The sequence below is a fragment of the Physeter macrocephalus genome, chromosome 16, assembly GCF_002837175.3.
Source record: "Physeter macrocephalus isolate SW-GA chromosome 16, ASM283717v5, whole genome shotgun sequence".
Taxonomy (NCBI): domain Eukaryota; kingdom Metazoa; phylum Chordata; class Mammalia; order Artiodactyla; family Physeteridae; genus Physeter; species Physeter macrocephalus.
Window position 1 is genome coordinate 58,522,081 of NC_041229.1, and position 23,961 is coordinate 58,546,041.

General features: G+C 41.4%; 1 protein-coding gene across 1 annotated transcript in view; it reads right to left on the bottom strand.

The window, feature by feature from the left end:
- Positions 1-1,488: 1,488 nt before the first annotated feature.
- PPME1 (protein phosphatase methylesterase 1) overlaps positions 1,489-23,961 on the bottom strand; it is a 90,395-nt gene continuing 67,922 nt past the window's right edge. The window contains exons 8-14 of the mRNA XM_055091499.1: positions 22,840-22,905; positions 16,922-17,045; positions 10,754-10,883; positions 9,810-9,854; positions 5,700-5,764; positions 5,006-5,073; positions 1,489-3,689 (exon numbers count right to left, since the gene is read on the bottom strand). Of these exons, the coding sequence (XP_054947474.1) occupies positions 3,671-3,689; positions 5,006-5,073; positions 5,700-5,764; positions 9,810-9,854; positions 10,754-10,883; positions 16,922-17,045; positions 22,840-22,905 (517 nt within the window). The 3' untranslated portion in view covers positions 1,489-3,670. The remainder of the gene's footprint in view (positions 3,690-5,005; positions 5,074-5,699; positions 5,765-9,809; positions 9,855-10,753; positions 10,884-16,921; positions 17,046-22,839; positions 22,906-23,961) is intronic.

Sequence of the window (23,961 nt, forward strand, 5' to 3'; positions counted from 1 at the left end):
ATATCACTTACATGTGTAATCTAAAAAAGAAAATGATACAAATGAACTTATTTACAAGACAGAAATAGACTCACAGATATAGAAAACAAATTTATGGTTACCAAAGGGGAAAGGTGGGGGTGGGGAGGGATAAATTAGGAGTTTGGGATTAACAGATACACACTACTATATGTAAAATAGAAAACAACAAGGACCTACTGCATAGCACGGGGAACTATATTCAATATCTTGTAATAACCTATAATGGAAAAGAATCTGAAAAAGAATATATATATATATGTGTGTATAACCAAATCACTTTACTGTACACCTGAAACTAACACAATGCTGTAAATCAACTATACTTCAACTTAAAAATATAATTTATGTGAACTTTAAAAAAATAATAATAATAAATAAACTGGGGATAATGCCCATACTTCACAAGGATACAAAGGATAAAGATGTAAGTAACTAGCACAGTCTCTAACACAAAGCTCAATGAACATTTCATTCATTCTCAAGTCTCCATCCATCAAGGCTGGTCATCATCCTCTTGCCAGGTATCTGCACCAAAAAGAACTCTGACCAGGGTCCCCTATATTGTCCAAGAGGCAGCGTGAAGAGGAAACAACCTAGGTTTGAATTCTGACACCACCACTTCTGAGCTATATAAATTTGGACCTAATGCCTACCTGTAAAAGGAACATAACATCACTTACCTCATAGGGTTGCCATGAGGATTAAATAGATATGTGTAAAGTGAATTAGCTGATGATCAACTCTGATGACTATTATGACTTGCCTGGTGAACAAAAGTGTCTGATGTGTGTCCCTGAAAACCGTGAATTTGACTATGCTGCCCCCCTGTAGACAGAGTGCACACAGCCCAGCAAAGAGACCTTGGCCTGTTCCTTTCCCCACCCCACCCCCAAAGGGCTTGGTGGGAGGATGCAGATCACACACAAGGCACTTTTCTTCTCTGCTAGGGAGCTCATGCTTTACTCAGAAATATTTAGTGAACATCTAAACCAGAACTTCTCAGAATTAATGTGCCTGTTGGAATGCAGATCAGTACCGACTCAATAGGTCTGGGGTAGGGACAAAATCTTTAACAAGCTTCCAGACAATACTGATGCTACTGGCCCACAAACCACTCTGAGTAAAGAAGGTCTTAAATATAATATGGGGTCATGAAGAACCTAGGGGTAAGACAGGAATGGAGATGCAGACCTACTAGAGAATGGACTTGAGGATATGGGGAGGGGGAAGGGTAGGCTGTGACAAAGTGAGAGAGTGGCATGGACATACATACACTACCAAACGTAGAACAGATAGCTAGTGGGAAGCAGCCGCATAGCACAGGGAGATCAGCTCGGTGCTTTGTGACCACCTAGAGGGGTGGGATAGGGAGGGTGGGAGGGAGGGTGACGCAAGAGGGAAGAGATATGGGAACATGTGTATATGTATAACTGATTAACTTTGTTATAAAGCAGAAACTAACACACCATTGTAAAGCAATTATACTCCAATAAAGATGTTAAAAAATATATAATATGGGATTGACATGACAGGAACTACTTATTAAGTGCCTACCCTGTGTCAGCTACTGAGAGAGCCACTTAACCTATATTAACTTGCATAGCCCTCAAGACTCTGTGGGGTAAATACTATTGATCTCCATTTTTCCGATGAGGAAACTGTAGCACAGAGAGAGTGTATGTAGCTATCTCATACAGCCAGTAAGGGATGGGCCTTAGGTTCTAATTTAGGCAGCCTGGTTCCAAAGCCTACTAGGAAGAGGACTCCAACAGTATGTAGAGGATAACCAGGGGAGGGGCTGAGGCAAGGAAAGGAGACATCATAGAACAGAGAATGGACAGGGTTTGGGGGTAGACTGGATATGGATGTAAGAGAGGGTGCCATCTAGGGCACTTTGGCTGCCTGGTTTGGACAAGTGGAGAGATGGTGGTATCTATCACTACTGAGCTAGGAAACGTGGGTGGAAGAACAAGTTTTAGGGGGCAGGTGAGTTCGGTTTTAGGAATGGTCAATATGAGTGGCTTTTGGACATCTGGGAGATATGGAGAAGTAGATGGACCTAGAGTATCTAGGTATCTAGTAACTCTAGAAGTATCCAGAGTTCAGGAGATATCTAGGTTGTAGACAAAGTTTGGGTGTTGGCAGATTTGAAGCCCTGAGTGCCTGAGGTCATGTGGATGGTGTACAGACTGTCCTGTTCTGGGCCAAAGTCAACACAGCAAATAACTGGAAGAGGTGGGACTGGAATATGGTCTCCCAGGCTGCAGTGGAAGCTGGTTCTGTCCATTCTGCTGGGCATTATGGATCTGGGGAGCAGGCAGAGCATAAGATGTTGATAGGCAACAGGAAAGAGGTTTTTCTGGTGCTCTATGGTGACTAAATCCAGTGAAATGTTCCCTGCCCCCAGATCAACAGAAATAAGGACAACTCCATAAAGACCAGATAGATAAAGGTTAGGAGATTTATTTTCTTTAAACAAGATCATAAATAACAAAGAAACAAAGTAGGTCCCAGACTTCAGACCCTGCAGCAGGACAGGGATAGGAAGTTGTTGGGTTGAAAGGTGGAGGGGGCTACGCATCACCTAAGACAGTCACAGAAAAGATGGGCTGCAGGAGACTGCCCCTCCCTGCCCTTGGGAATGGCGTGCCTGGGCAGCAGGGGGAGGCTGAAGTGCTGTGATGAGGCAGCTGGAAGAGGGCAAATATTGAGGATGCTGGGCTGTACTGTTTCTATGAAGAGTAACATGGAAACCACAAATGGCTAAGATAAGCTGAGGGTCTAGAAAAGGCAAGCGGGCACTCTGCACACCTCCAAGGACCAACTATGAAAATGGTTCAATTTGATTCTTAAAAACAACTCCACGGGCCTTAGCCTGTGGCTTTGTGCGTGGGCTGTATTTAACCTGGGTTGCCCTGTGGCAGGTGAGGGCTCAAAAGACCCCTGGAGCAGCCTGGCCTCAGCCCAGGGCAGGTGCCCAGACATGTGGGAGTGGGACCGTGGGCCCTCCCCAGATGGGAGGCCATGTGCTTGGACTGGCCTGGCCTGATTTTCAGGCTGGTTTCTTGTGATGCTATCCACCCCCCACCCCTGTACCTAAGGATGAGATCCTGGCCTCTCTGGGTCTTCCAAGCCTAGAATAGTAAGATGGGGATAAAAAGGTACCTGACTGGTATTTTATTTAAAAAGGAAAAATAAGGACCATCCCGCACGTGGTCCATCCCATGAGGTAGGGCAGGACCATGGCAAGAACAATCTCAAGGAATGGAGGTCCCTGAGCCTGGGGAAACATATGGACGCAGGTGCATTGCCTAATGCCAGGAATAGGGGCCAAGGGTGGCAGTTCTGATGGAGGCTTCACCCTAGGCAAGGCAGGGAGGACAGGCAGGGGCTACCCCTGAACAGGGAAGGGATAGGAGCTGGGGAGCCTTAAACTGGGGAGACCAATGTTGGTCAAAGGCCCTGGAAAACAATGCTTTCGGCAGGAATACACGAAAGGGTTTGTACATCTGGGGATGCCCGTCTATAGGGAGCCGGTGTCACATGGTCGGGCAGGATGGTGAGGAGGAGACAGCGGCATCACAGTGGCCTCTGGTGCGATGTATTTACAACAGAGCTCAGTGTTGAGGGAGGAAAGGAGAGCAGGTCACTAACAGCCAGGAAACACACTGTGAAGAGTAGAAAGAGAGTGGAAAACAAATGTGACTGTCACTAGCTCTCCCCCTGCTTACCTGTCTCATCCAGGAAACCTTCCCTAATGATCACCAAGGCCTTTGTAGATCTCTCCCACCTCTTCTCAGCCCCAACCAGGGCTAGACACAGGGTCTGCTCTCAGGGTACTGCCGATTAGACCACAGCTCCAAATGGGCCAGGGGCCCCAAACACTGCTTATTAAGCGAAACTAAGTCTTTATTTTGATTCCTGGGATCCATCAATGGTCAGCTGCTTGAGGGGTGGTTTGGCATAAGGGAATCACTTGTGTGGCTCACTGTACCAGGCAGGCTCCTGTCCTCCTTTCCAATGCCTACCCTGCTCTGTCATCCACACCTCCTAGGCCCTGGCATTCAGAACTCCCTAATGCAGAAAGCCTTTCTTTTTCTTCAACATTTTTTCTTCTTCAAACTTCCTGAGGGTGGGGAACAAGTTCCTCTAGACCATCATCAAAATGAGATAAGAGACTTCCCAACTGGCAGGTGTGACTCCTCATTAGGCCTGTGGGCTCTCTGAGGATCAGGGGCCTCCTGTAGCAAAGACTGGGAGCTCCCTGAGGTGGGGCCAGGACCGTGTGGTTTGGGTCACCATGCCTCTTTTCCTCCTTCTCCTCATCCTAGAGCTTCCTAGGATGAGGGGCATCCTTGTTCCTCTAGACCCAGTGGTTCTCAACTGGGAATGACTTTGCCTCTCTTGAGACACTTGGTAAAATCTAGAAACACGTTTGCCTGTCACAGCTGTGTGTGTTCGGGGGTGCTACCGGCTTCTGGTACGTAAAGGCCAGGGATGTTGTTCAACATGCTACAGTGCACAGAACAGCCCACACCACAAAGGATTACCCACCCCAAATGTTACTAGTGCCGGGGTTGGAAACCCTGCTCCGGATCTCTACACAGCCTCAAGGCCTGCCCTACCTTCCTTGGCAGCAGGGCAGGAGAAGGCATATAGAACTTCTCTAAGAACCTGGAAAAGGACAGATTCCCATCCCAGCCTCCACAGGAAGGGGCATCTCAAGAAGAAGTACGCATCACAGTGAGGGTGGGGGACTAGGCATCATTTAATGTCAGCTAGGCAACAACTCACTGGACCATAGCACATGGAAAGAACCAACCGTGGCTTTGCAGAAACACACACGCTGGGCTCTGTGTTAAAGAGGAAGAAGAAAGGCAAGGTGGCCTAAACCAGGCAGGGGTAAGGCAGAGATACCTATAACCTTGAAAATATCTCTTTGTTGGAGCACTGCTGGGCTCCTTAAACCTTTGTACTTCCTTACCACTGGAATCCACCGATGGGCTCTGCAAACCTGTGCCGAATCAGGAAAGTGGCAACAGCTTCAGCTACCTGGAAAAGGGAGAGATATTCCAGGCCATGTTAAGAGTAGCAACGGGGTTCATCCTTGGAGGTCTGGCGGGCTTCTGTTGGAAGGTAAGGCTCTCTGATGGACTCATGGGTCCTACAGTTCTGAGGAGCCTGAAATCAAAAGGACCTGGGTCCTGGCAGGGCTGGGAGACTGCTCCCCACCATTTGCCAGGGATGGGTCCAGAGAAGTCAAGAGGAATGATGTGAAGGCTTATTTATCCCCTTAGAGTTACAAAGCACTTTTCTCCTACAGGAGGAGCACATATTAATTCCTAACTGTGACTGTGGTTTAGGGAGCAGTTTCTACCCCAATTATCCCTTCTACCATCTGGCTTTCGGGGGCAATGGAGAAGTAGAGCTTAAGATCTTAACCATAGGGCCCTCGGTGAAATAGCAGGGTGCCAGTAACTCCTCAGCCCATACACACAAAGCCAAGACCAGAAGCAGCTGCCAGGGAGAGGTCTGGGGAGCTGGTGGAGTCCCATCTGTGTAGGCCCCACAGCAGCTGCTGCAGGCGACACAGGCTGACTCAGAGGCTGGTTCTATCTTCTGTGAGATCCACAGTTATTCCACGTTGTCCTTTTACAGTCATCAAGCACCAGACTCACCTTGTCTGGAGCGTCCTCATGGACTGCATGGCCACACTGGGGTAGGACCTGCATCTGGAACTTCCCTGGGGAAGATACAAACCAAAGCCACCTCAGGGACTAAAATGGTCCTCTCCTTACCATCTCTGCAGCCTTACAGGTCACTCCAAGAGGCCAGGACTCCCCCATCCCCTCCCTGCCAATACTCTGGAACCAATTACACCTAGCCTTTGAGGAGGATGGTAATACTTGAAATTGTAACATTGAGCAAATCACTTTCCCTTCATTTTTTCTTTCTACACCTATTTAGTATGCATTTACTTTGGGCCAGACACATAGAATAACAGTTCCTGTATACACTACAGTCTAGTGGGAGAGCAAAACATAAAAACCAACATTTTAATGCAGCATGTAGTTCCTATGATAACACAGAGCATATGGAACTGGAAAAACACAGTACGGAACTGGAAAAACACAGGAAGAGGGGCTTTGCAATCAAATAGGGATCCAGGAAGGCTTCCCACACAGAAAAAATAACTTACACAAAGAAAGAAGGATGAAATGGTATTTGCTCCTGAAAAGAAAAACTTTGGCATGGTGCTCATGAGAGTTAACAATGAGGCTGGAGAGGTAAGCAGGGACCATACCATTAAGCGGTTTGTAGGCTATGTTAAGGACTTTGAGATTCATTATTACAATAATAAGTTACCATTTGAGTGCTTAACTATGTGCCAGACACGGTACTAGGCACTTTCTCACACTGTCCTGTAGAACACTGTAAGCTCACAACTAATGTGATAGTTATTAAGAATGAACAGAAATGATTGATAAAGCAAGATCTCTAAGGAGACTAAAGAATATGGGACCCAGAGCTCCCATAGGTAGAGAGAGCAGACTCTCAGAGCCTCAGAATAAGGAAGTAAGCTCTGGAAGTTCTTCTGGTTATCACATTCTGGGATTCTTACCCCAGTTACACAGTGCTTTAAAATTTTTTTTCAAAATACTCATCTATCCATTTTTTAAGTTGATTCTCAAATTTACCCTATAAAATTAAGCAGGACAAATACTGAAATTCTTTTTTGAGATGATGAAACCAAGGCCATGATTAGTGAAGTGATTTGCCCAAGGCCACTTAATTAGTTAGCAGAGGAACTAAGACCATTCCCTCCAGTAACGTCCTGCTTATGCCCCTCTTCCTGCAGTAAGCTGCCTCTGGGTGCTCCAGCCTAGTCCCCTCTCCCCTGTATCTCCTAATGTACTACTGTTAACGCATTTAATGGATCCAAACACAGAGCAGCTTGTGCCCCTGTTGTTCTGTAAGCTAATATCTATATGCCACTGGTGCTTGCCTCCCCAGGAGTGTGTCATTTCTATAAGAACAGGGCTAATATCATTACTTGCTCTATATCCCTAATAGGGCCCAACCCAGGGCTAGATATTAAATAAGTGCTTAGTAAGTCTTGGATGAATGAACGATTGAGCAAATAACCTGATAAAACTTACAACTCAAACCTTGATGACTGGGGATGCATTTTTCACTCCTCTTTGGAAGAGTGGGTATAAGGAATCAGGGAGAACTCACAATACTAATAATGCTGTACCCAGTACACATAAAATAACATAATCATGGGTAATCCTCACAATTATTCTATGAGGTGGGCATATTTCCAACTCCCCGCCAATCTTTTTTTTTTTTAAATTTATTTTATTTATTTTTGTCTGCATCGGGTCTTCGTTGTTGCACGCGGGCTTTCTCTAGTTGCTGCGAGCAGAGGCTACTCTTCATTGCGGTGTGTGGGCTTCTCATTGCGGTAGCTTCTCTTGTTGCAGAGCACAGGCTCTAGGCGCACGGGCTTCAGTAGTTGTGGCACGTGGGCTCAGCAGTTGTGGGTCGCAAGCTCTAGAGCGCAGGCTCAGTAGTTGTAGCACACGGGCTTAGTTGCTCCACAGCATGTGAGATCTTCCAGGACCAGGGCTCGAACCCATGTCCCCTGCACTGGCAGGTAGATTCTTAACCACTGCGCCACCAGGGAAGCCCCTCCCCGCCAGTCTTACAGATGAGGAACTTTAGGTTCAGAGAGCCTAAATCATTCACCTAAGTTGCACCATCAATGAGTGCTGGATTTCTAGGATTCAGTAACTAATTCAGCTGGTTTAAACAGTGCTGGGAAGGCTGTGGTTTGGATTCTGTGGTGATTTAGCCATTTCCTTTTGTTTTATGGATGTCATTACTCTCTATACATACTCATGGGATGCTTTGAAAGAGAAGGTGGTCTTGGCATAAACCTTACTGGGGAAACAGGAGGGATTTAATGAGGTATCAGGAGTGCCTCCTGGACACAGTGAAGCCATCATTTATTTTACTTCACCCACATTTTCTCATTTAAACCTCACACAATTGAATTGAGTTATTTCATTATCTCCATTTGATAGATGAAGAAACTCAGAATTAAGGAAGTTAGCAATCCACTCAAGCGACAAAACCAGTAAGAGTGATTCAAACCCAGGACTGTCTGCTTCCAAGGCTGGTGATCAACACTGATTCCAAATGCTATTCTAGTCGAGATTAACTGCTTTCAGATGGTATCAAGAGCTATGTCTGATTCTTCTGTGTGCCCAGCATTAAGCACAGGTCTTATACAGAAAGAGCACATAGAAAAGGTTTGCTTAATTGAATTTAAGGAAAAATGTCTAAGCTCAGAATAACCAACATCAGGACTTCCCTGGTGGCACAGTGGTTAAGAATCCGCCTGCCAATGCAGGGGACTGGGGTTTGAGCCCTGGTCTGGGAAGATCCCACATGCCGTGGAGCAACTAAGCCCATGTGCCACAACTACTGAGCCTGCACTCTAGAGCCCAAGAGCCACAACTACTGAGCCCATGTGCCACAACTACTGAAGCCCGCACGCCTAGAGCCCGTGCTCCGCAACAAGAGAAGCCAACAAAATGAGAAGTCCATGCACCACAACGAAGAGTAGCCCCCACTCGCCGCAACTAGAGAAAGCCCACGTGCAGCAACAAAGACATGACGCAGCTGAAAATAAATTTAAAAATTAATTAATTAAAAAAAAATAGAATTACCAACATCAGTGCCAGAAAAATCACATAGTCCCAGCCCATGGTCCTGCTCAAGGCCTCAGGACACTATGTAGTTGGGGGAAGGAAAGGGTATGGTATGAGGGTCTAAGACCAGAGTTTGATAAACCATTCAGAGGCCTGTGAACAACTATTATCAAGGAAAACAGTCCCCTTCTCTGTGGAGAGCTTGAGGACAGCTCAAGGAACAGTTTGAGGGGCCCATGAGACATCCAAGTAGAGATGTCCAGCAGGTTTGATACATGGAGAGGTATGAGTCAGATGTTTAGCTTTGGGAGTTATCAGGGTATAAATGGGAGCCATGAGATTGCCCAGGGAGAATAAGTAGAAAAGAAGGGAGGTCAAGAACAGAATCTGCTTAAGCTCGAAACCTTGACCTTGGAGTTGGCACCTCTTCTTCCTATAACCCAAAGTTGCCAGTGCCTATTGACTTCACCTTCACCAGGCCTTTCATCTGTACTAAAGCCAAAAGCTTCCATGAAATTGGTTCCACTACCTCCACAGTCATCTAGCCAACACACCTGGACCTAAGCACAACATGTCACTTTCCTACTCATTATACCTCACAATCCTTGTGAGGTTGCCATCAATTTTCTCATTTTATAGACTAAGAAAACTAAAGCTAAGGCAGGTCAAGTAACTTGCCCAAGGTCAAAAAAATTAGTAGGAAGGAAGCAATACTCAAACGCAGTTCTCAGAGTCCTTGCTTTTACCACCTCGTTATGCTGTCTTCTAAATAGAGTTCAACCTTTCTGTATCTGGGTTATCTTGGACCTTTCCCTTTCCTAAGAATTCTAACAATAATAAAAATACTGATCGGTATTCAGAATCTCTCCTTTAACAATATTGTATATTTACACAGAGTACTTTATAGTTTATAATGCCCCTTTCAAAGACATTGCCTCACTTTAATCCTCACAACTCTGAGGCATATGTGGTAGTATAAATCCCATTTTTAGATGGAAAATTTCCACATGACTCTGCCCATTTCTCTGCCCTCAGGAGACCTAGGAACATAATTTCTTCATGGCTTACCTTGCATTTGGCCAATAGTCAGATCTTTATCCAATCTATCAACACCTAGAACAAAATAAGAGAATCCATAAGTACCTTACTAGAAAAAAGCTGTGTGAAATAGGCTTTGCTGTTCAATAATGAAGTAAAAATTGCTATAGAGTTGTAAACATGATGACATTCTCAATTCATGTTAATGCCAATCCTAACTCCCTGGGGGTATATTCTCACTATATGAAACTTTCTAGGCTGAGGTCCCCTGTAACCACTTTGCTTGTTTAAGCTGGTTTCTGAAAATAGGGTTTTACTTTTCAAATTTCCATTATACTCAGAATATCCTTATACCACTCAAGAAGGACTTGGGCTTGACCAGGTAGAGGCCAGGCCAGAATTCGGCCACCCCAGGTGGATGCTTATGCTTAGTTAGGTTTAGGGATTTGGCAAAGGGAGGAGAAAGGGCACAAATGAGTTAGGATGGTACTTCACTTTGGAAGTCGCTACCCATATGGTAAATAGTTTTAACAAAGACATGCTGAGATGACAACATACCTACACTGCTAGGGACTCAACTGTGTTCCCCCAAAATTTATATGATGAAGGCCTAATTCACAATGTGACCATATTTGGAGATATGGAAGTAATTAAGGTTAAATGAGGAAGTAATTAAGGTTAAATGCGGTCATAAGGGTAGGGCCCTGATAGGACAGCATTAGTGTCCTTATAAGAATAAACAGCAGAGAGCTAGCTTGTTCTTGCTCTCTCTGCCATGTAAGGACACAGTGAAAAGGTGATTGTTTGCAAGTCAGTAAGAAAGCTCTTAGCAGAACTCGACCAGTCTGGAACCCTTATCTCAGACTTCCAGCCTCTAGAAATGTGGGAAAATTAATCTGTTGTTTAAGCCACCCAGTCTATTGTATTATGTTATTGCAGCCTAAGCTGACTAATAAAAACACATACATACTTACCAGCCAGGAGCAGCAATTTAGGAATAGGACAACTAAGAAAGAGATTGGATAAGCCTCGGAACCAGCCATCCCAGTATTTTTCTGTTTTTGCCAGTTCAATTCTCCAAGTGTAAGGATGGTCTTTCTTGGTCTGGAGGAATAAGAGCAAGTTTTGAGTCTCTGAGGGCAACCCCTGGAGGAACAGGATTAAAAACTAGGTCTCTGGGAAAAGGAAAGGGAAGGAAACTAGCACATATTAAGAGCTTTCCATGTCCCAGACATTTTAATATACATTTAATCCTTATAACAGCCTTGTGACATAGGTTATTGTTGTAATTTCCATGTTTAGATAATCAGAAGTTTACTTTTTACTTCTATTAGTTTCAGTGAACCTAGGAAACTTTCTTAAGATCACAAACCTAGTAAATGGTAAGGCCAAGATTGAGCTTCTTATACTCATTTGGCAAAAAGAACACATCATCAGAAGAATAACTACAAAAACACACTGTAGTATGAAAAATGCTTACAATATAATATTAAGTGAAAGAAGCAGAGTACAACATGTCATCTAAGTTAGGATTACTACTGGAAAAATATGGTATACTTTGGGAAAGAACTGGAAGGGAAAACTGAAAATATGTTGATTTGTTCATAGAACATATTTTCTTATATTTTTATTTATGACAATGATATAGTGTTCCTGCAACAGTAATTGAAAAAAGGAAATCTGACACAAATATGACAAAATGTCAATATCTGTTAAATCTCGATATAAAGTAGATGGCACAGAGTATGCACTCATCAAAGCTGAACAAATAAAAGGTTCTCTATACTTTTCTGCATCAAAATTTTGAAATATTATAACTGAAATAATTAGATGACCACATATCAACCAAAATATGAAAATCTAGAAGTGAGCATGAGACAGCATATATTGTATTAAAGATCACCACATGGTTAAGATATTCATACTACCCAAATGATCTGCAGATTTAACACAATATCAAAATCCCAATGGCATTTTTTGCAAAAATAGAAAAATTCATCCTAAAATTCATATAGAATCTCAAGGGACCCCAAATAGCCAAAACAATTTTTATGAAGAACAAAATTGGAGGACTCATCCTCTCTGATTTCAAAATATATTACAAAGTTACAGTAATCAAAACAGCATAGTACTGATATAAAGACAGACAAATAGAGCAATGGAATAAAAACTTCGAGAGCCCAGAAATAAACTCTCACATATATAGTCGAATGATCTTTGATAAGGATGCTGAGACCACTCAATGGGGAAAGGACAGTCTTTTCAACAAATGGTGCTGGGGAAACTGGATATCCACAAGCAAAAGAATGAAGTTGGACAACATACAAAAATTAACTCAGGGCTTCCCTGGTGGCGCAGTGGTTGAGAGTCCACCTGCTGATGCAGGGGACACGGGTCCATGCCCCAGTCCGGGAAGATCACACATGCTGCGGAGCGGCTGGGCCCGTGAGCCATGGCCACTGAACCTGTGCGTCCAGAGCCTGTGCTCCGCAACAGGAGAGGCCACAACAGTGAGAGGCCTGCGTACCACCAAAAAAAAAAAAAAAAAAAATTAACTCAAATGGATTAAAACCTAAATATAAAAACCTACAACTATAAAAGTTCTAGAAGAAAGTGTCATGAAACTTTTCACGACATTGGACTTAGCAATGATTTCTTGGTTATGGAACCAAAAGCAGAGGCAACAAAAGTAAAAATAGATAAATGGACTATATCAAACTTAAAAACGTTTGTGCATCAAAGAACTCAATTATTAGAGTGAAAAGGCATACCACTGAATGGGAAAAAATATCTGCAAGTCATGTATCTCATAAGGAGTTAATATCCAAAGGATATAAAGAATTCCTGTAACTCAACAACAAAAATATCAAATAACCTCATTTAAAAATGGGCATAGGACTTGAACAGACATTTCTCCAAAGAAGATGTACAAACAGCTGATAAGTACATGAAAAGATGTTCCAACAGCACTTATTATTAAGAGATCAACTGCTATGAACATGGGTATGCAAATATCTATTCAAGACCCTGCTTTCATTTCTTTTGGCTATATACCCAAAAGTGAGATCGCTGGATCATAAGGTAGTTCTATTTTTAATTTTTTGAGTAACTGCCATACCATGTTTAACAGTGATTGTATCATTTTGTAATCCCACCAATAGTGCACAAGGGTTCCAATTTCTCCACGTCCTTGCCAATACTTGTTATTTTGGGGTTTTTTGGCAGTAGCCACCCTAATGGGTACAAAGTGATATTTATGGCTTTGATTTGCATTTGATTTGATTTGCATTGATCATTAATGATCACAAATACTATATGAGTCCACTTATATGAGGTATCTAAAGTATAGTGAAATTCACAGAAACAGAAAGTAGAATGGTGATTATTAGGGGTTGGGGGAAGCAGGAAAAGGGAGTTGTTGTTTAATGGGTACAGAGTTTCAGTTTTGCAAAATAAGAAAATTCTGGAGACTGGTTGCACAACAGTGTGAATATATTTAATATTACTGAACTATACACTTTAAAATGGTTAAGATGCTAAATTTTATGTTGTGTTTTTTACCACAATTTAAAAAAGAAAAAGATCACTGGATGGGGAGTCAGGAAACTTGGATCTTCTAGATCTCACTAAACAACTCATTCTATTCTCTTCTATTAATACTTTCCAGGCACAGGACACTTTGAAATGAACACTATAACTGTCATTTCAACTTGGAACCTCAGCCCGTCCTATTGCATGCAGTGCTTCCCATTTATGAGTCATTTATAAGAGATCAGCTCCACAGAGACAGCATAATCTCACAAGCCGCTCCCAAATGTATACTAGATTTCATCCACAAATACAACTCAACAATAAAAAGACAAATAATCCTATTTAAAAATGGGCAAAAGATACGAAAAGATATTTCTCCAGAGAAGATACATAAATGGCCAATAAGCACATGAAAAGATGCTCAACATCAATAGTCATTAGAAAAATGTAAATCAAAACCACAGATATGAGATTCCACTTCATACTAGGATGGCTATAATCAAAAAGACAGTAACAAGTGCTGGCAAGGATACAGAAAAACTGGATCCCTCATACACTGCTGCTGCGAATATGAAATGATGCAGGCACTCTGGAAAACAGAATGGCTGTTCCTCAAATGAGTTACCATCCGGCAATTCCACTCACAGGTATATACCCAAGAGAATAAAAACCTATGCCCACGCAAAAATTTGTACTCGAATGTTTATATCAGCATTATTCGTAATAGACAAAAAGTGGAAATAACCCACATGTTCATTAACTGATGAATGGATTAAAAGTGTGGTCTATCAAAGTGGTTACCAGGACAGGGGCTGGAAGGTAGAAGAATAGATATAAGTTGGTAAAAGGGTATAAACTTTCAGTTATAAGATGAATAAGGTCTGAGGATCTAATTAATATAAAACACAATTATAGTGACTATAGTTGACAATAGTGTATAACTGAAATCTGCTAAGAGAGTAAACTTAAATGTCCTCAAAAACACACACAAAAAAGGTAAATCTGTGAGGTGATGGATGTGTTAAATCACTGAGGAGTATCCTTTCACAATGCATCTGTTCATCACATTGTACACTTTAAATATCTTACAATTTTAATTGGCAATTATACCTCAATAAGTCTGAAAAAAAAGGTCTATCTATACAATGGAATATTATTCAGCCATAAATAGGAATGAAGTACTGATACATGCTACAGCAAGAATGAACCTGGAAAACATTATGTGAAGGTGAAAGAAGCCAGTCATGGAAGATCACATATTGCATAATTCCACTTAAATTAAATGCTCAGATTAGGCAAATCTGTGGAGATGCAAAGTAGATTAGTGATTGCCTAGATCTGGAAAGGATGGAGAGAAATCGGAAGTGACTGCAAATGAGTAAGACATTTCTTTTAAAAGTGACGAAAATGTTCTAAGATTAGATTGTTGTGATGGTTGCACAACTATGACTGTACTAAAAATCACTGAATGGTATACTTTGGATGAGTTACCTTTCAATAAAGCGGTCTGAAAAAGAGAGAGATTTACGCATAAAGGAATATCTCCTGGACAAGTGAAGTTTATTCCTTTAAGGATCAAAGCTTAAATGTTTTCCCTTTCTTTTCTGTATTTTAACCATTTTGTATTAGATTCTCCCCATCCCCAATAAAAATGTATAGCTTGTTTTCTTTTACAGAGCAGAGTGGATGCAACTGACCTCTTATGTATGCCTCAGGGTCATTTGAAACACAATTTTTTATATTGTGCTAAACAGAGATGCCCCTACAAAGCTTTGCCCAGTTTTTTGTGTTGTTGTTAAGTTTAATTGGCATTATTAACATTTTCTCCATCATTTTTATTTATTTATTTTTCCTTTATTGATATAACTGACATACAACATTGTTTAAGTTTACGGTGTACAACATGTTGATTTGATACATTTATATATTGCAATATGATTACCACCATAGTGTTACCTAACACATCTCTAACATGTCACATAATTATCATTTTTTTGTGGTGAGAACAATTAAGATCTAGTGTCTTAGCAACTTTGAAGTTTATAATACAGTATTGTTGCCTATAATTACTGTGCTGTGCATCAGATCTCCAGGACTTATCTACTAGTTGCAAGAAGTTGTGACTACTGGAGTTTCTCTGTGTCCTTCCTCAGGTGGAGACTGTTTAGCTATGCTCTTCATTGACTGATATGCCTCAGTTTGTCCTCCTAACAAAACTGCTGTAGTTCATAAAACCCCATATAATAGGCCCTATAAAAAATTATAAGGAAAAAATGAGTTGGAATTAAAAATCAGAGGATCTAGATGTGTTTTAGCACTAACATTTATATGTGACCATAAGCAAGTATCTGCATCTGAGTTGTAAAACAGTGCTAATATCTACAATGCAGAGGCAAAATGAGAACTAGAGATATTAATGTGAAGCATTCAGTATAGATCCTAGAACATAAAAGGTAAAACGTAACTGATAGTTTGTATCAGTCTCAAATCTACTAAACACTACTTGATTACCCTGAACAAATCTCTTCATCTCTGAGTCTCGGTTTCTATAGTGTTAACATGTGAGAAAAGGTCTCCCCTTGCCTCACAGAGTGTTGGAGGGCAAATTGATCATGCATTATTTATAATTCTGTAAACTCCAAAGAGGTACAAAGTATTATTCATTGATCTTAAGGATGACAAGAAGATCCTCATTAAATTAAAAATACTGTTTAAAGAAAATGCACTCTCCTCCTTGCTGACACTAGCATCTCCAAATGCAAAGGAATATGTGGTATATACCAAGTATACATAAGTAAGATTAGTAACATCTTACTAATTCCCTGTCATTAGTAAGATGTTCATAATCCATCCTAGAAAGTCTGTGGCTCACACTCACTCATCATTTCCCAGAAAAGGCACCCCTTCCCACTGCTGTCCTCCAATCAGTTGCTCAGCAAGTTCTCACAGAACTCACTATGCACACAACCCTGAGCTATACGCTGAAGGAAATTCACACAGAACATCAGTTCCTGCCCTCAAAATACATAGGTTATTTTTGTTGGGAGACAATTCTTATGTTATTAGAGGACACTGAATCTGCATTCTAGGGATGACTATCAGAAAACCATAATATTTTGAATGTGGCTTATGAAAATCAGTTCTATGACTTGGTCACAACTTCAGAAAAGGAAGTGCTAAGATGTGTCCTACAGACTCTCAGTGCTGTACTGCAGAGGGACTAATATAAACTGGGGTCAGAAAGCTTCCCCAAGTAGATACACCTTGAAAGATGGGTAGGATCTGGATAAGTTTAGGGTAGACTGGTACGAAATGGGATTTTCTCATGAGATAAATCACAGGAACAGAAGTACAGAGGTGAGAAAGGGCCTGATGAGAAAGCAGTCTGCTTAAGGGTAGGGTAGTACTGTAAGTTTTATGTTCTAATTTGTCAGAGCCATCAACAGTGCTTTATATCTTACAGTTAATCTAAGTATCTATTACGATGGTATCTTCGTCTCCTAAAATATCTAACGATGGACAAAAAGAACAATGTTACCTCCGTTTCGCACCTTACACACTTTTGAACCATTCCCTACCCCATCCTTCCAAGAATACAGGCTTTCACCCACCTCCATGTCATCTTCCTTTTTCCTTTTGTTTACTGACTCACTTCCTTCTTCGTCTTCTTCTTCTTCCTCTATGATTCCTTCTACTATAGATTTTGAGCCTTCTGGACTTGTAATTCCTTCACACCTATGTTTTTTTTAAAAAAAAAGTGTTATCACACACCTCTCTTCTACACACAAATTACCTTAGAGATGCTGATATTTATGGCCTTTTATAATCAAATATTAGTTAAACTTAACAGTGCTCCTGGGAGAAGGAGGGTGTGAAAAATGTGCATTTTAAAATGTACAAAAGTTGACCAGGACTGTGGAAGTCATCACCAATGTTTGACTATACTCCAAGGGCTGGTTTCCAGTTCCTGCAGCAATACTGACCCAAAGAAGAGGGTAACTGTTTCCTGAGGCATGGTGACAAGAGTTTTATTGGCCTTATCTTATATAATCCTCATAGCAATCCCATAAAGTAGCTCTGAAGAGTTAAAAAAATTGTCCAGGATCACTTAGCTCATGAGTGGATGAGGCTGGGAGGCAAATCCAGGCCCAATTAACTCTAAAGTATAGTGCTTTTCTACTGAACCCTGCCTGTAGTAGAACAAGGCTCAAACAGATTGGTAAAAGGCCCCCACTTTTAATGAGCTGACAGAAACTGGCAATAACAATAACCAGGGCCACTGGTGGTGCAGTGGTTGAGAGTCTGCCTGCCAATGCAGGGGACACGGGCTAGAGCCCTGGTCTGGGAAGATCGCACATGCCACGGAGCAACTAGGCCCGTGCACCACAACTACTGAGCCTGCGCTCTAGAGCCTGTGAGCCACAACTGCTGAGCCTGCGTGCTGCAACTACTGAAGCCCATGCTCTGCAATGAGAAAGACACCGCAATGAGAAGCCCGCGCACTGCAACGAAGAGTAGCCCCTGCTCGATGCAACTAGAGAAAGCCCGTGTGCAGCAATGAAGACCCAATGCAACCAAATATAAAAATAAATAAGTACATAAATTAATAAAAAATAAATAAAATAAAAAAACAATAACCAGGGCCAGATAAACCTTAGAGATCAGCACATCTGATGCAACCAATTATTGTTGTTTTTCATCTAAAAATATTATCTCTATTATGTAATTAGGTAGAAAAATTATTATAGGAACAGCTGGTACCGTAATTCCTTTTAAAGAGAACTCGGGGGCTTCCCTGGTGGCACAGTGGTTGAGAATCTGCCTGCCAATGCAGGGGACACGGGTTCAAGCCCTGGTCTGGGAAGATCCCACACGCTGCAGAGCAACTAGGCCTGTGAGCCACAACTACTGAGCCTACGCGTCTGGAGCCTGTGCTCTGCAACAAGAGAGGCCAAGATAGTGAGAGGCCCACGCACTGTGATGAAGAATGGCCCCCGCTTGCCGCAACTAGATAAAGCCCTCGCACAGAAACGAAGACCCAACACAGTCAAAAATAAATAAATTTTAAAAATAAAAAAATAAAAACAAAGAGAACTCGGAAAAAAATACATTGACAAGTGTTAAAGGTAAAACCTCAACAGCCTATGCAGCAGCTAGGGCCAAGGTCTGCTCTGCATGATAATTTGTTATTTTGCCCTTGAAAAGGGAGAGAGAAGAGAGAAAAGGAGAGAGAACAAGAAAGACAAAAAGAGACTGGGATAAATTCAAGGGTCATTCAAGCTTCAGTGGTGGATTTTTAAGAATAACTTCTCCTTCTCTGTCTCCTCTACCAAACCTTCAGTGACCTGTATGTTCACAAGTGTCTTGTTAAGTGGGGGTTTTCTTAGCAACTCAGGGTGTCAAGTTTCACGTCTAGGTCAAAATATCAAAGAAACAACATGTGCTTTGGGAGTGGATTGGGAGGTTCAAGAGAATTATACCTAGATCAAGAAGGGCAAGAAGGTTCCAGAGGATATCTATGTCACAATTAAAACACACAGACTCGGGGCTTCCCTGGTGGCGTGGTGGTTGGGAGTCTGCCTGCTAATGCGAGGGACGCGGGTTCGGGCCCTGGTCTGGGAGGATCCCGCGTGCCGCGGAGCGGCTAGGCCCGTGAGCCACAACTGCTGAGCCTGCGCATCTGGAGCCTGTGCTCCGCAACGGGAGGGGCCACGATAGTGAGAGGCCCGCGCACCACGATGAGGAGTGGCCCCCGCTTGCCACAACTGGAGAAAGCCCTCGCACAGAAACGAAGACCCAACACAGCAAAAATAAAATAAAATAAATTGATAAACTCCTACTCCTGACATCTAAAAAAAATTTAAAAAAACACACACAGACTTACATACATAGGTTTAAATATTTAGAGAAAACACCACTTGAAGTAAAAATTTACAAATCAGCGAACTACCTGCATACAAGCCATGTAAATTAACTCCCTTTTCAAAATGCTTTACCACTACTTAGACAAGTCAGATCTCAAAATATTTAAGCACTGAAAAGTGAGCAGCCTCACAGCTTATTTAAAACCTCTGCATTGTGCCTGCCAGATATTACTACTCAAATTTCCCTTTCCCTTTTTATATTATGGATATAAAATCCATAATATAGGCCTTGAAGTCAAATACACGGGAATTTGAATATGAGCTCTATCATTCATTAGCTATGTGATCCCGGGAAAGTCACTTTACCTTTCTGAACTTCCATTTCCTCCCCTATAAAACAATAGTTACCTTGAAGAGGTATGGTAAGGATTAAATGAGATAGTGCAAATGAATGAATGAATGAATCTAGGTATTGATCATCAATGGCTACTAACATTAAAAAAATAAAAGAGAAAACCAGACCATTATGTGCCTCCTGATGGCAGTATATGATATCACCTATACTTGCAAACAAATAAAAAAAAACAAAATAACAACAAACAAACCTAAGACTGATCAAACCTCTGATCTAACAATTTACAGAAAATACAGGGAATAAAGGAACATGTTAAATTACACCTTGAGGACTCGATCAGCAAATCCAGATTGTGGGAAGTTCTACAGGGCAAACAACTAGGTTTCCTCAACAAATAAATTGCCAGGAAAAAAAAAGAGAGAGAGAGAAGTGGAACCTATAGATTAAAAGATACTTAAGAGATTTATCAATCAATTGCTATGTATTTACCCTATTATACTTCCGGTGTGAACTAAAAAAATTTATGAGATAATCAGGTAAATGAATACTAAAGACCTTTGATGATATTAAGGAACTGTTAATTTTTTAGGTGTGACAGCAGTCTTGTGACTGTGCTTAAAGTGTCCTTACAGAGGAAAATCTTACAGAGGAAATTACGTTTATCTGAAATTTCTTTCAAAATATTTTGTCCTTAGGGGAAATAAATGGGGCACAGATGAAACAAGACTGTCCATGAGTTCATAACTGTTGAGGATGGGCAATGGGTACATTGGGGTTCATTATATTATTCTACTTGTGTATGTCTGAAAGATTTCCATTACATAAGGTTTTAAATTTTACATAGTGTATATAAAATACCTTGCACAGTGCCTGGCAAATAGCAGGCACTCAATAATGCCATTATCATTTTCATCAACTCTTGTGCTGTTTGTCCTGGTGGGCAACATTTTCCCAATTCACCTAAAGTTTATTTTGTGACTATATAGCAATACCCAGGACTGATGTAACCCTATCTAGGAGGATCAATTGGGCTAAATAATCTTAGCTCACCCTTAAAATCTGGCTTTCACTCAGGCTATGCCAAAGCTTTTATAATATAATTTCCTCACAACCAGGTTTGGCTTAGAAGGAGACTTATCAGAATAAAACCATATACTGGCACAAAAACAGAAATATAGATCAATGGAACAGGACAGAAAGCCCAGAGATAAAACCACACAGATATGGTCACCTCATCTTTGATAAAGGAGGCAAGAATATAAAATGGAGAAAAGACAGTCTCTTCAATAAGTGGTGCTGGGAAAACTGGACAGCTACGTGTAAAAGAATGAAATTAGAACACTTCCTAACACCATACACAAAAATAAACTCAAAATGGATTAAAGACCTAAATGTAAGGCCAGACACTATCAAACTCTTAGAGGAAAACATAGGCATAACACTTTATGACATAAATCACAGCAAGGTCTTTTCTGACCCACCGCCTAGAGAAATGGAAATAAAAACAAAAATAAACAAATGGGACCTAATGAGACTTAAAAGCTTTGGTACAGCAAAGGAAACCATAAACAAGATGAAAAGACAACTCTCAGAATGGGAGAAAATATTTGTAAATGAAGCAACTGACAAAGGATTAATCTCCAAAATATACAAGCAGCTTATGCAGCTCAATATCAAAAAAAACAACCCAATCCAAAAATGGGCATAAGACCTAAAAAGACATTTCTCCAAAGAAGATATACAGATTGCCAACAAACACATGAAAGGATGCTCAACATCACTAATCATTAGAGAAATGCAAATCAAAACTACAGTGAGGGCTTCCCTGGTGGCGCAGTGGTTAAGAATCTGCCTGCCAATGCAGGGAATATGGGTTCAAGCCCTGGTCTGGGAAGATCCCACATGCCGCAGAGCAACTAAGCCTGTGCGCCACAACTACTGAGCCTGCGCTCTACAGCCCGCGAGCCACAATTACTGAGCCCATGTGCCACAACTACTGAAGCTCGCATGCCTAGAGCCCAGGCTCTGCAACAAGAGAAGCCACCCCAATGAGAGGCCCGTGCAACGCAACGAAGAGTAGCCCCCATTCACTGCAACTAGAGAAAGCCCATGCGCAGCAACGAAGACCCAACGCAGTCAAAAATAAATAAATTTAAAAAAACAAAAGAAAACAAAACTACTATGAGGTATCTATCACCTTACACCGGTCAGAATGGCCATCATCCAAAAAGCTACAAATAATAAATGCTGGAGAGGGTGCGGAGAAAAGGGAACACTCTTACACTGTTGGTGGTGAATGTAAACTGATACAGCCACTATGGAGAACAGTATGGAGGTTCCTTAAAAAACTAAAAATAGAACTACCATATGACCCAGCAATCCCACTACTGGGCATATACCCTGAGAAAACCATAATTCAAAAAGAGACATGTACCACAATGTTCATTGCAGCACTATTTACAATAGCCAGGACATGGAAATAACCTAGGTGTCCATCAACAGATGAATGGATAAAGAAGATGTGACACATATATGCAATGGAATATTACTCAGCCATAAAACAAAGCGAAATTGAGTTATTTGTGGTGAGGCCGATGGACCTAGAGTCTGTCATACAGAGTGAAGTAAGTCAGAAAGAGAAAAACAAATACCGTGTGCTAACACGTATATATGGAATCTAAAAAAAAAAAAGGTGGGGAGTGGGAAGGGTAAGCTGGGACAAAGTGAGAGAGTGGCATGGACATATATACACTACCAAATGTAAAACAGATAGCTAGTGGGAAGCAGCCACATAGCACAGGGAGATCAGCTTGGTGCTTTGTGACCACCAAGAGGGGTGGGATAGGGAGGGTGGGAGGGAGACGCAAGAGGAAGGAGATATGGGGATATATGTATACATGTAGCTGATTCACTTTGTTATACAACAGAAACTAACACACCATTGTACAGCAATTATACTCCAATAAAGATGTTAAAAAAAAAAAGAATGAAACCATAGCTCCCAGCACTAGAGTGAACACTTAATTTAACGTCCTTTCTCTGGTATTCTTCACCTTTTAACACCTACAGTTGTGCTAATAAGGTAATCCAGTATTATACAGAAGACATTATTTGGCTTTGGGATTTCTTCAAAAAAGAAAAAAAGAAAATCTATATAGCTGGCCCTAATCATATCACTTATAAAAATTATCTAAAATAATGAAGGCATTCACCAAGATGGTAGACTAGGTATATGACAATAAAAGCAATCTGTAATTCCCTCACCATGTTTCAGCCTCTAACCAGCCCAAGGGGGCAAAATAAGACCTACTGTTTGACTTGGCCAACCATTGAGACACGGGCAGACTCTAGATTTCGAATCTGGCCACTCTTCACACTAGAAGAGAAAAGTGAGACAGGAGAGAGGAGGTTATTCAGAGTCCATCTTATCATGTCACCAGGGTCAAATCAATAAATCTGCAGATTCTGTGCGATCTACTAAAAAGATGTGGTTACCAATGTAGCTTACCATGGAGACTACCACTACTTCCCACTTGGTTATTATGGCTATAAGCCAAGCAGTAAAAATTAAGTAAAGGAATTAAAATCACTTCAGTTCTGCGAATATTTACCAGTAGGATACTATGTGCCAGGCCTGCGCTCAAGAAGCACATAATTCAGTGGGGGAAAGAAACACAACTAATAATTTTAATATAATAAGGCAAGGTTCAAAGGAACCACTTTATTCTAAATGAGGTTAGAGAAAGCTTCCCAAATGTCTTGCCTAAACTGAGGACTGAAGATAAGTTAAGCGGAAGATAAAAGCTGGTGGTCAGAGCAAAACAGGCAGAAGGCATGTTGTGAATGAAGACACTGTGATGTGAAAAAGTCAGCAGGATGATGATTTTAGAAGGCAGAGTGCAAGGAGGAGCAGAGGAGAGTAAAGGAGTAGTGTGACAGAATAAGGATAGGCTACAGTGGAGAAAAGACAGCCTCTTCAATAAGTGGTGCTGGGAAAACTGGACAGGTACATGTAAAAGTATGAAATTAGAACACTCCCTAACACCATACACAAAAATAAACTCAAAATGGGTTAAAGACCTAAATGTAAGGCCAGACACTATCAAACTCTAGAGGAAAACATAGGCAGAACACTCTATGACATAAATCACAGCAAGATCCTTTTTGACCCAGAATAAGGATAGGCATGCAGGGGCTAGCTCCTAGAGGGTCTTGCATGCCATGATAGAATTTAGGAGCTTTGACTCTATAAATATAGATTAGTCTTCTCAGAGTTGGCTAAGGCCCAAGCAAAAAGACTACATGACCCCGGGGGAACTGAAAACACCACCTGAAGCAGGCCCACAAGAACACATTTCTTCAAATCTCATTTTTTAGCTTAAAACAAACAAAAAATCACATAAAATTTTAGTGTACCCCCCCTTAGATAATG